Below are 12773 nucleotides of genomic sequence, written 5' to 3' on the forward strand. Positions count from 1 at the left end.
ATCTAGTTGCAGCAGTGAAACAGCAGTTTAACAATAACTCAGTTTAATTCAAATCATTCCTTCTCAGGAGAGAGAAAACACAAGAACAGAACAACCACTTGAAATTGACATAAGAACTGACAACAAACTAAACTAAACAGGGAGTATGTACAGGGAGAATATATACACAGAGACTAAATTAGTGCGTTTACAAGTGACAGGTGGACACAATAGATTACTAACTACTATAAACTAGGCAAACTAAAGAAGACGGGAAATAAACACAGGAACTGGACACACAAATGTAAATTGTAACAGAACATTAAACTTAACAAACTCAGATGAACTTTGTATAAATGACAGCACAGATAATAATCCTGAATTTCCTTTATTAGTCTTGACTGACTGTAAACATATAATATGGACAGATGGCTCAATTTATTAAGTACTCAAGCATCTTTCATAATAATGAACATACTAAAATGTTTTACTAAAAAGTAAAAATGTAAATCATTAAAGTAGACATCAGTCAAAAACTTTTTGATGTCTCAGGCAATTCTTCGCAAGGGTAAAATTAAATGCATACTTTACCTGTAATAACTGGCATAGTAGATCATGACCGTCATTGGTGATCCTGTAGAACAAAATCACACAAAACATATTATAGCTATAGCTTTCCCATCTCTATGTTAACACATTTTAGTAGTTATATCACCTGAACTCTAAACTGATTTAAAATTTATGATTGAATCACTTGCAATGTATTTTCATTACAGCAAACAAAGCTACTAATAGAAAAATATAATGATTTGGTGTCATTTCTTTTCTCATTTTCCTTTTTCCGTTTGCTATTCACTTGTCTCTCTTGTCAAACTGTTTTCTGTGTGTAAATGGTCTGTGTACTTTTTACCCATTTGATATCCTTTCTGAAATGGAATAATGAGAAATGGAAAGATGACTCGTGGTTTCATTTTAATTTTTTTTTTATCAAATGGAAAATAAGATTTCAGCTCATTTTTCGTTTGTGGTTAACAAATCAGTTTATGGCTTTGATATTTCATTTGCACATGTGGGCAGCACTGAAAAAACCACTCACACTCACTCACACACACACACACACACACACACACACACACACACACACACACACACACCCACAGAAAACAGTAGACACACACCTGGGTGCATGTGTGATCAGAGGTGCCCCATCATAATGAGGAAAGTTGTGTGAAAGGAAGCTGTCATTGGTGTTGATTCCTGGCCAAGACTCCTCAGTAGGAGTACCTGGAGATGATATACAAGATTTTAATCAAAACAGACTACACTCAGCTACACTCCAAGACATTAGAGTCAGCTATAGATCTAAATAAAAAAGTTGTGGCTTTGCAAACCATGTTCTACTGTAATGGGATCTTGTAGCTTATTACACTGGCAAAACATAACAATTTTTCAACTCAATTATGAGATCAGTATCATTTAGAGACATGATGTAGACCAGTGGTTCCCAAACCTTTTCTACTCACGGCCCACACAACCAAACACATATGTTTGCGCGGCCCACTGCAAAAAAATAACTGACCCCGCTATTTTTGGGTTAATAACTTAGCACTCAGAAGCTAGATTGTTAACTGTCTTTAATGAATGAACTGGCAATGAACAGAAAATAACTCGGGCTGACACCGCTCAGCAAAACGGGAGCAAGCAGTCAGGAGGAAACACGTTTACAGCCATTTATGCATGTTTGAATTTGTTGTTCTGTAGCATATGCAGCAAAATATCTAAGATAAACTGGTGGTTTATTCTTAAACCAATCAGCGAGCTCGAATAGTGGAAGCATAGTTACAGTTTCATATTTATTTTTTGTTATTTAATTAAATATATGAAATGATGTTATTATGCTATGACTTAGACATTTTTAAATATATTAACAATATTATTATGTCTTTTAGTAGTAATTGGCGGCCCACCTGCAAGACCATCGTGACCCACAGGTTGAAAACCACTGATGTAGACCATATTTTACTGTATTGCATTAAAAAGCAAACAAGTTAAAAATCATACAAATATTCAAATAAACATGTAACAATAAACACAATACACTTAGTAAAGACACAATATCATAATAGAGCCTGAGTCATTCATTTGTGCAACCCATATGACCAAACACTACAGATTGAAAAATAAATGACCTGACAAGTGTTTTCTTTGAGTTTGGTAATATACATTTGTAATAAATCATGGTTGTCCAATCCTGCTCCTGGAGGGCCAAAGTCTTTCATAGTGAAGCGTCAACCAATTTCAACACACTTTCCTGGATGTCTCTAGTGAGTCTGAAGAGCTTGATTCGCTGGTTAAGGTGCATTCAATTAGGTTTGGAGCTAAACTCTGCAGGACAGTGTCCCTCCAGAAACAGGCCTGGACACCCCGTACTCAATTCTGAAAAAAACAAAACCTGCATTCTGGTTTCACGTGTCCTCTTTATTATGCTTGCCCATTTGGCACAAGTTTTTTGAATAGGGGGTTGCATTTCTAATACTTGTTAAAGACATCTAATATAAAGTAGGTCCACTTGAGGTAGGTGCAAATTGGCATATAATATGCAAACATGGAAAAACCATTTGTAGCATGAAAAGCCAACAATGAACAAAAAAGGCTAAATAAAAAAATTAAAAAATACATTGTGGATGTATGCAGTAATAGAATGTGAAAAACAAATAAAACGGGAACAAATCAAAAACATAATGAAACAGTTTTGCTGTGAATCAGTAACAGTTAGAAAACAAACTTTTTGCATCAAAACTACTGGTACTATTGGGACAAATTAGCTAAAAACTAAAAGCTTAGTAACGGCATAACACCAGAGCTCTTACCCAATATACGAAATATAAGATGAAGTTCATCCTCCACTGTTGACCCAGGGAAAAGGGGACGTCCTGTGATCATTTCATAGAATATACAACCTACACCCCTGTATTAATAAAAACAAAGCAGAGAGACAAAAAAATAATGAATTGTCTTTTTAAACCATGTATAAAAGTCATTATCCAGGCTGAAAAAAGATTGGGCAGGGTCTCTGACTTTTAGAAGAGCAGACATGTTCTCCCAGACTAACCAATGCCAGCTAAACTCTCTGTAGCAAGGAATGAGCTGAAGAGCTAAAATAGTCATCAGAGTAACATCCAGTCTGTACAGCTGAACAAAGTTCTTTCCTAGTAGCGTTAATTGAGTGTGCAACAGTCATGCACACAATTTTGGGTTTTCTTGCAATTTAATATCAACTCAAATCGTAAAGGGACATTACTATGTAAGGCAGAATCATGTAATTTGTGCACAAGATTTTGATTAACTAAACACTAACGCAAGCTAGTCTAATAAACAAACAAACATACATTCAATCACTCATACAGGGGAAAGGGCAAATGGGATTTGATGGATGACACCATCAGGAAAACCAGAGAATGAAGCTGTGAAAAGAGTCAGTTAACCACCGGAGTAAAACCATCAGTGCTGTTTATAACGGGGTCTATAGCTTATACTAAACCTCTGTTTCGTTTAGTTAAATGTATGATACGTGCATTTCCTTGACCTGGAATGAGCATCTGGAAGCAAAGTCTTGATGGTTTGGAGGTTCGGTGGTGTAGGAGTCACGATCACATTCTTCCCGTCTTCAAGAGTGATGAATTCCAAAGGTGCCTTGACTCGATGGTGATTGGGAGTTTCTTCCCAGTGGAAGGTGTATAGGACTAAGAGAGACATCAGCTGAGATCCTAAGATCTTTGGTGAATGGAAAGTCAAGGCATGAGGCCTGGCGCAGACTTAGAGGTCCAAGAGAGGTCTGGCTCACATACTCTTAGCAAAAGGCCTTTTTAAAGTCTAAGACGGTTCACGCCTCTTAGGAAGGGCTTTTCCAATGAGAGAAGATGAAATTCCAAGTGGGAGTTTAGAAATACTGGGGAGTTATACACCCCTTTGTGTGAAACCCTGGTAATGTGTATATGTAACTGGATCAGAAGATGATTTACAAACCAGTAAGGATTCTTAGAACACTAATATGTTGCATACGTATCAACATATATTATACCCTCTCGTTTAGTGTATATTCATCAGAAGATGAATTCATAGATACTAAGCATGGTGAGATTACATGAATGAGGGGTTCATATTACAAGCATGCATAGACCAGTATACAAGACGAAAAGACAATATATAAGAACAGTAACAACATACACAATGACCTGAAGTATATGTGTGTTCATTCAAAGAAAGGTTTTTCTATGAATTAATTAGAGAAGAGTCCATTTTTAGACATCCTGGCACATCCTGACTTCTTTGGGGAAGTCGTGGCCTAATGGTTAGAGAGTTGGACTCCCAATCGAAAGGTTGTGAGTTCGAGTCCCGGGCCGGCAGGAATTGTGGGTGGGGGGAGTGCATGTACAGTTCTCTCTCCACCTTCAATACCACGACTTAGGTGCCCTTGAGCAAGGCACTGAACCCCCAACTGCTCCCTGGGCGCCGCAGCATAAATGGCTGCCCACTGCTCCGGGTGTGTGCTCACAGTGTGTGTGTGTGTTCACTGCTCTGTGTGTGTGTGCATTTCGGATGGGTTAAATGCAGAGCACAAATTCTGAGTATGGGTCACCATACTTGGCCGAATGTCACGTCACTTTCACTTTTCACTTGTATGTTTAGAGGGGTCTGTGATCATTTGCTAATCTAATGAATAATTGATTTGTTAAATCAAATAAAAAATGGTGTGTCTGATTGGTCCAAATGCTACAAAATTCGCTTACTGAAAGAAAAAACAACAGCAGTAAGGTGTAACATCTATTTGAAACACATGTATTTGGTATGTGCCACCTTACATCTTTACTCCTCCCTTTCATTCTTTTCATGGCTTTGGAAAACTTGTCTCGGATGTTTCTCTACATCACTATTTGGACAACTCAGTCAGGACCACTCTGTTTGATTAAGATTATTGTGGAGGTCCTGAACATTATTTCCGTGACAGGCTTTGCTTTGAAGTGTTCAGATTCTGAGCTGTCCACAAACAAACCTCACTGAGGTTTGAAACCAAGACAATGACTAATGTTCAATTCTAAGGTCAATCAGGGAACGCAGCACCTGCCACCAAACTAGAGGCAAGTGTCTGTGATAACGAACAAAAGACTGACTCGTTCTCGAGTCAAGATCCGTTTCTGTCAGACGCGTCCGATTCGAGAACCGAGGAGCTGATGATACTGCGCATGAGTGATTCAGCGTGAAGCAGACCGACACACAGAGCGTCTGAACCGAACTGATTCTTTTGATGATTGATTCTGAACTGATTCTGTGCTAGTGTTATGAGCGCGGGTAAACCGAAGGCTTGAATCAAGGGCAATCATCGCAAATGACGCCATTATGTCGAGCGCAAAAGAACCGATGAACCGTTTTCTTCAACCGGTTTATTGAATCGAACTGTCCGGAAGAACTACTGGTGATCCGAAAACTGATGCAACTGGTTCTTTACTCGGCTTGGTGTTCATCTTCAGTTCTCTCTTCACAGCACTTCAGTCAGTGTAACAGCCACATAAAAAAGTTAACAGCTTAAGTCATTTGTGGATTAATGCGTATTGGAGATGCGAACCGTTTAAAACGATTCAGTTCGATTTGGTGAACTGAATGATTCGTTCGTGAACCGGATATCACAAACTGCTTTGTTTTGAACTCTCTCACACAACAGACACGGAAGAGAAGACAATGCTGGATAAAGTCGTAGTTTTTGCTATTTTTGGACCAAAATGTATTTTCGATGCTTCAGAATATTCTAACTGCCCCTCTGATGTCACATGGACTACTTTGATGATGTTTTTCTTACCTTTCTGGACATGGACAGTATACTGTGCACACAGCTTCAATGGAGGGACTGAGAGCTCTCGGACTAAATCTAAAATATCTTAAACTGTGTTCAGAAGATAAACGGAGATCTTACGGGTTTGAAACAACATGAGGGTGAGTTATTAATGACATAATTTTCATTTTTGGGTGAACTATCACTTTAAGTTGTCAATCTTCATCCCAGAAGAGCTTGATCAGAACTTCACCTCCATCTAGACTTGTGCCGGTATTCAGCCGGTATGCTGATTGAAAGACGCTGTGTGCTCTGATGTAAACAAGCACGAATGAGAAGCACATGGAGGAACATGTGAGAGACGCGCTGAGTGAAAGCACATTCACTCTCTGACAGCAGATGGCGCTAAACTGCAGACAATGCAGTCCTTACACTGGAAACCCCATAAATAAACCAGCTGCACTACTTTCTAAAACATGTTTAAATCATTTTAAATAGCCATTCAGATTTGTGTATTTGCTATGATGTTCAGCTTACCTATTGGTCTTTATAGTTCTTTTGCACTTTAATCTGTGCAAAACTTTTAACTTTATATATATTTCTGTATTGCTTTATTTTATTTAAATGTTCAGTTATTTTTGTTATTAGAAAAAAGTTATTTAACCTATTATACTATATTATACTATATTTTGAGCACTTTTTAAAACTAAATTTCCAGAACAGTGCATGTGTCCAACCCAAACAGAGGTTTGTGATGAGCTGTAGAGCCCTCTGTCACCAGACTTCTGTTCAGGTGAATAACTGACTCTCACATGTTTCATAGGATCATTCCCCTGTTTCTGATCCGGCTTCATTCATTCACTCTTGCTTTCTCTTTCCAGATTACCCATGTATGGGTGTGATAGTATGTTTATGTTTGTTTAAACTAGTTCATGTGTGTTTGTGTTTTAGTTTAATAAAGCAAAATCCTTTAACGAGCCGATGTTGCGCCATCTGCTGGACGGGGCGCAAAATTGCAGAATTAAAAAAAAAAAGTTAATTAAATGTATGTATCGAATTATGAAAGCTGCGCACACGCTGTACACTTTTACTGTACACTGTCCACACACTGCTTGCATTTGTTAATTTCTTTTACTAGATTTACAATCCTAAAAAACGACTGAGTCACTCTGACAGGCAGCAACCGGGAGTGGCGCGAAAACATCTGACAGCTGGTTTTAGCGCTTTAAATGATGGGGTAAATGAAAACACGTAATAAAATGAAAACACTATAACTGCTTTTCCTTGAGGTGAGATCTTAATGCTTCTCTATTGTTTTCTACTGTATCCTTCAGGTTGTTGCTTTTAAAGAGTTGCTGTGTGAACATGTAAAATAAAAAATGAATAACTATGGAATAACTGTGGAGTTGCTTTTTCCCGGGGGAGGGTTGGGGGAGCTCTCTCGCCTTGGGCACCAAATAACCTAGAGCCGGCCCTGTTCCAGACATTGATGTTTCCATAAAGAACAGACTCAGCACTCATCTCTTAAAACTCTTTGTCTTTCTCTTTACCTATTCCTTCTCTTTCTAGCTTGTACTTACTTGAACAATGCCTAAAACTTGGTATTACAAGCTCTTCCTGTGTCTGTTTGCCTCTTTAAGAAGAATTGCTTCATGTATTCCACTATTGTAAGTCACTTTGGTTAAAAGCATCTGCAAAATGAATAAATGACTAAATGTAATTATAACCAGTTATTTATTCATAATTCCCTTTTGAGCTAATTAACTTCCATGTAAATAATACATCAAGGTAGTTTATCCAAACTTGAAAATAAGGTATTTTGCCTACAAAGGTTCATCACTTGACTAGTATTCATGAGAGCAACACAAATGGGCTGAACGTGTAAGTGTGTATGCATCTCACCAGATGTCAAGAGAGGTGGAGTAATCTGTAGATCCCAGCAGCACATCAGGAGGTCTGTACCAGAGAGTGACTACTTCATTAGAGAAGGTCTTTGTGGGTACTGACTTCGCACGCGCAAGGCCTACAGTACACAAACAAACCATGAAACTCTCCCGTACAGTGAACGTAGGTTTGTGGATATGCTCTCTGTTAAGTAAGAGATAAGTATTTGTGTATGTGAGTGATGAAGCTTACCGAAGTCAGCGAGTTTGAGCTCTCCCCTGTCACTGATGAGAAGGTTCTGAGGTTTAAGATCTCTGTGCAAAACCTTCTGCCGATGGCAATAAGCTAGACCTCGCAGTAGTTGAAACAGGAAAATCTGTAAGGTGGCAACAAAAAATACAGAAAAGTCATTCCAAAATCAGGTGCTTACCATTGGTGTTTGTCTTCCGAAAGATTTTAATAATGTGCATTTAACAATGAACTTGACTACACAGAGACTAATGTGTGTATATGGCTTTGCTTTTGTATATCCTTTATCTACATGACAGCTGCTTGTTCTCTTCCCTGTTTTCTTGTTTCGCCCTGTATCCTCCTTCTTATAATACCTACAGTATTAAAAGATACACCCCATTTTGCCCTGTATTGTTTGTGCACTATATTCCTCAACTTTATTCCATCTTCTGAAGCCATATTATCGATTAAGTCACTGTTTTGCTTCCATTATGTTTCCAGTTTTTATTTGATATATTGAATTAATTATTCTTTATTAATCTGATTATCTCTCAAATGTATTAAATCAATGTCTTGTCTTTAATCGATGAGGAGTGTTCCTGTGGCTTCAAGTGGTAGAGCATCAGCACAAGGTTGTGGGTTCGATTCCCAGTGAACACAGGTTAGGTAAAAACTGTTAGCCTGAATTTACTGTAAGTTGCTTTGGATAATAGTGTCTGCTAAATGCATACATTAATTTAAATTTATAAAATGTCTTTGTTTCTGTAGCCAAATGTTTCTACAAAATATTTTTTCTTTCTCAATGACTTTCCCAATGACTTTTTCTCATGCATTAATTTTTAAATAAGATTTGTTTAGGATAATAACATACAAATTTTATACTAAACTTTAAAATGTTAAAAAAATGAAACAGTTATATCTGGCAGATATATGTCTTCGCCCCTCACCTTTACATTATAAACACTCATTATGCTCCCACAGTCATCCAAATACTGTTTGAGGTCCCTCTCCTGGAAAAGACACAAATGAGTTAGAATTAGGTGGACACATCAGAAATAGAGAGATGAACAGAATATATGCAGGTCACCCACCAAGTACTCGAAGACTAGTGTAAGGCACTTCTCTGTGTGAATGATGTCGTGGAGGGTGACAATGTTGGCATGTTTCAGGTTCTTCAGAAGAGACACTAACAGAGAGAGAAATATCATATCAAATCAGCATCAATGAAAACACTACACGTACAGCCTGGGACTGTTACTGTAGTCCACTGGGAAAATTGTGTTAAATAATCCCAATAGCCATAAACATGCATTGAGAATTACTAGAGTAATAGTGATAGTTTGTTTGGTCTACAAACAAATCAGTCTTATGTTAATTTGAGAGAGCATAGAGAGAGAAGTGGACAGACTTGATGCACAAGAAGAAGATGTGGAGTACATCAGAGTAATTCCCTCAGTATTCAGCTAGAAGCTTCATTGAACGGTTCTCTCGAAACACCTGCTTTATCTATGAGACTGAAATGAGCATCATGAGTGGATGAACTAAGCTTGAGTTGATGATCTTAAAGTCTGTGAGAAGTGACCTACAAGCCAAATACCTATGGTAAGTACTTCAGAAAGCTACAGATGAAAATTTGATGCAGGATTGCATGCATGAATCTGTGATGAATGATACAGCATTCATTAGAAACGGATCCAAATTTCTAAGGACGTTTGTGAGCAAAGTTTGAGTTATTTTCAATCTATTAAATGCATCCGAAAAGCACTGTACCTTCTCGTATGGCGGTGCAAGGTGCGCCTTCTTCATACTCCAGCCTGATTTCTTTCAGAGCCACTAGATTATCCGTTAGTTTACTACGACCCTTGAACACTGTGGCATATGTGCCCTGCACACCGACAAACACATACAATATGCTGTTCAATAATGTTAATGATGTGTAATGACCTTTGCTTTTATATAAAAAGGCAAGCTGTAAGATCATCAGAAAAGAACAATATCTTAACTAGTGTTGGGGTAACACATTACATTATTCATTTAAGTTGAAACTGTATCACAAACTGTGGTAAGATTGTCAGTATCTCACCTCTCCCACTTTGTCCAGTTTGATATACGTCTCTAGTTTGCCAAATCCGATTTCTGACTGAAAAGAAAAACAGATCTCAGTAATTAGCTGATTGTGTCATAGAGATGTATCATCAACAGGACTTTGTTAGCAGTGGGGTTTAATGAAAGACAAGGCATATATGATGTTTTTTTTTGTCTATGACAATGTAAACATTAAAAGAGAGTGTAATGAACCTTAAAATATTTGATTTTCAGAGTTTTCTGTATTGATTTATTATATTTATGTACAAGAAAGAAGGAAGGAAGGTGTATAGAATAAATTCTACAAAACATTTTTGTATAGTACACTGTTTTTCAGCATTAATGCCTGTTCACACCAGCATGAAGAAACAAAGGCAGCCGTACAATATGGTATTGTAGAAAGGACAACAGTATAATATGCTATTTGTTTATCAAGATGATAATAAACCCTATTTGTGTTTTTTAATAGATTTTCTTATTTTTGTCTCAGTATTTGTGTATGACTGCTCATAAAAACACAAGGGCAGCACTGAAGCTTTCTAATCTTATGAAAAAACTGTATTTACGTGTTTTTAACATGTTCTGCGTGACTGTCAGTACATTTTTCCAGGAGCAAGAGTCCCTGCTGTATTCGTCTGTGTAACGATAATCCAGTGTAGCCGAGCCGAGTGAATCCAAGCGCAGATTTTAATAAACAAAGTGTAATCCAAAATAGAAAGAGATGAAGACTTAACTTGAGCAGACTAGAGTTGACTTAACTTGACTACAACTTATACAATAATCAACAGCAGAATAAATGCATTCAATACATGGCAAAGCACAAAGGCAACATGATGGCTACCTATAGCAAACAATCAGGGTCACATGACAAGAACCAACCAATGAGGAAACAAGACACATGACTAGGACAACCAATCAGAACATGACACATGAACCAAAGAACCAATCAGAACATAACACACAGACTAAATAATAGACATGAAAACAGGAACATGAAACAAATCCCAAACCCCACATTACAGTCTGATGCAGTGTTTGCGTGTTTGTTTTATATTTACGATTTAGTTTTAATCCAAATGATGCACTAATGGAGTGAAAAGCATTCTAGATCATGCAACAGAAGTGTGCCCTCTCGGACTCTCTCTCTCACTCTCCTTTACGTCAAAGAACTTCAACAAAAATTAAAGACAGAAAAAAATAGTGCTCTAAATGTGGACAGGTAAACATCAGTCCTTCTGTTTTTGGTCATGAAACCACAGGAAGACAGGACGTCTCATATTTATTAGAGATGACCAAATACAAGAGTACTAAGACTAGAGAGCCAGTACCATTGTGCTATTTACTGTCATTTAGCAAAATAGTCTGTTCATAGTGCCACCAAGTAAAAGTTATCTCTAGGCATGACCAAAACCACGACTCTTATTAATTGGCTGTTTTCTTCTCTTTTTTTTGCAGTTTTATAACAATGGAAAAGAGAAAAACTGTTCATTCAAATTAAAATGTTTATCGTACACAACTTTGCACCAATCATCCATCTTTGTGTGAACAGACCCTGAAATTGGTGTACCCTGCCTGAGGCCAAAAAATAAAATATATTATAATCTTACCTTTAAGGTCAAAGCATTTCTTTAAATCAAAATGTAAGACCAATCACCTGCAACACCTGACTCTTTATGTGGAGACACTGTATGAAAATTAAAAAAACATATTCGAAAACGACCCTTGATCATACTTCTATTGTCTGTTTATATTTAATTTGAAAGGAACCTTTGTTATTTTCCAAACTGTTAATTTTGCAAAAAATGACTGATGATAATTCACCATCACTCTGAAGACCAGACCTCTATATAGTGTATTTGATACAAACTGCCTCAATAATTAACACCATGATCAGTCTTAATTTCATGGTGATTAAAAAACACCTTGCCTTTCATCTCCCACTTATTTTAAACAATTATTAACAAATATATTCATTTAAATTTGTCAGTGTTGGCAATAATAATATTCTTAAATCCTCAAGGTAAAATTCAAGATTATGGCAATGACCATATCAAATAATGCCATTCAAAACAAGACAGAACAGACCTCGATATATATAATGAATTGAACTGAAATATACTCTGAACATCTGATGATGTCAAATTAATAGATCATGACAAAGACAAACTCACAAGTGAAGTTCTGCGAAATCTTCGACTTAGAGGTTTGTCAAATGGGGGGCTGTTTTTTGCAAACTTCTTCAGGTAACCCTCTGGCAAACGAATATCTGCTGGCAGCGAGAGACGTTTATTGATATCCTGAAAAGGAAATGGAAGGGAAGAAAATAAATAATGTACCAAAAAGCAGTTGATTGGGGCAGCACTCTTGAAGGATATATCTTAAAGCAATGCTGATGGAAGTGCACTTATACAACTTTATCGTGAGCTAACATTAGCAAAAAATATGATCAAAGAAAGACAATGAAAAGATGCCAACAAACAGTAGTCAATTCTGTGTGGAAGCTCTCAAGAGGGATAAACATCAGTAAATTCTGCCGTAAAGTCATTCATACAAAGACAGACTCTAAAGAGTGTGAAAGTGCATTCACTAAGGAATGAAGTGTTGATTAAACTGGTTAAACTAAAATCTCAAAAAACACAGGACTATAGCTGAGATGGGCATAAAACAAGCTATTGTTGCATAAATGTGACCTCTCTGCTGGGGAAGGAGTGGGAGTTAGAACAAGAAGTTGAGAAATGCCAGATAGATATAGTTGTATCTGTATCTC

General features: G+C 37.2%; 1 protein-coding gene across 2 annotated transcripts in view; it reads right to left on the reverse strand.

Moving 5' to 3' along the window:
* Positions 1-12773, reverse strand: part of LOC132152606 (cyclin-dependent kinase 16) — a 59275-nt gene that overhangs the window by 8758 nt on the left and 37744 nt on the right. For both annotated transcript variants that reach the window (XM_059561356.1, XM_059561355.1), the window contains exons 4-13: positions 12178-12303; positions 10005-10061; positions 9692-9806; positions 9013-9107; positions 8869-8931; positions 7943-8066; positions 7709-7829; positions 2850-2947; positions 1158-1263; positions 571-613 (exon numbers count right to left, since the gene is read on the reverse strand). In XM_059561356.1, coding sequence (XP_059417339.1) covers positions 571-613; positions 1158-1263; positions 2850-2947; positions 7709-7829; positions 7943-8066; positions 8869-8931; positions 9013-9107; positions 9692-9806; positions 10005-10061; positions 12178-12303 — 948 coding nt within the window. The remainder of the gene's footprint in view (positions 1-570; positions 614-1157; positions 1264-2849; positions 2948-7708; positions 7830-7942; positions 8067-8868; positions 8932-9012; positions 9108-9691; positions 9807-10004; positions 10062-12177; positions 12304-12773) is intronic.

This window comes from Carassius carassius, chromosome 11 (assembly GCF_963082965.1).
Source record: "Carassius carassius chromosome 11, fCarCar2.1, whole genome shotgun sequence".
Classification (NCBI taxonomy): domain Eukaryota; kingdom Metazoa; phylum Chordata; class Actinopteri; order Cypriniformes; family Cyprinidae; genus Carassius; species Carassius carassius.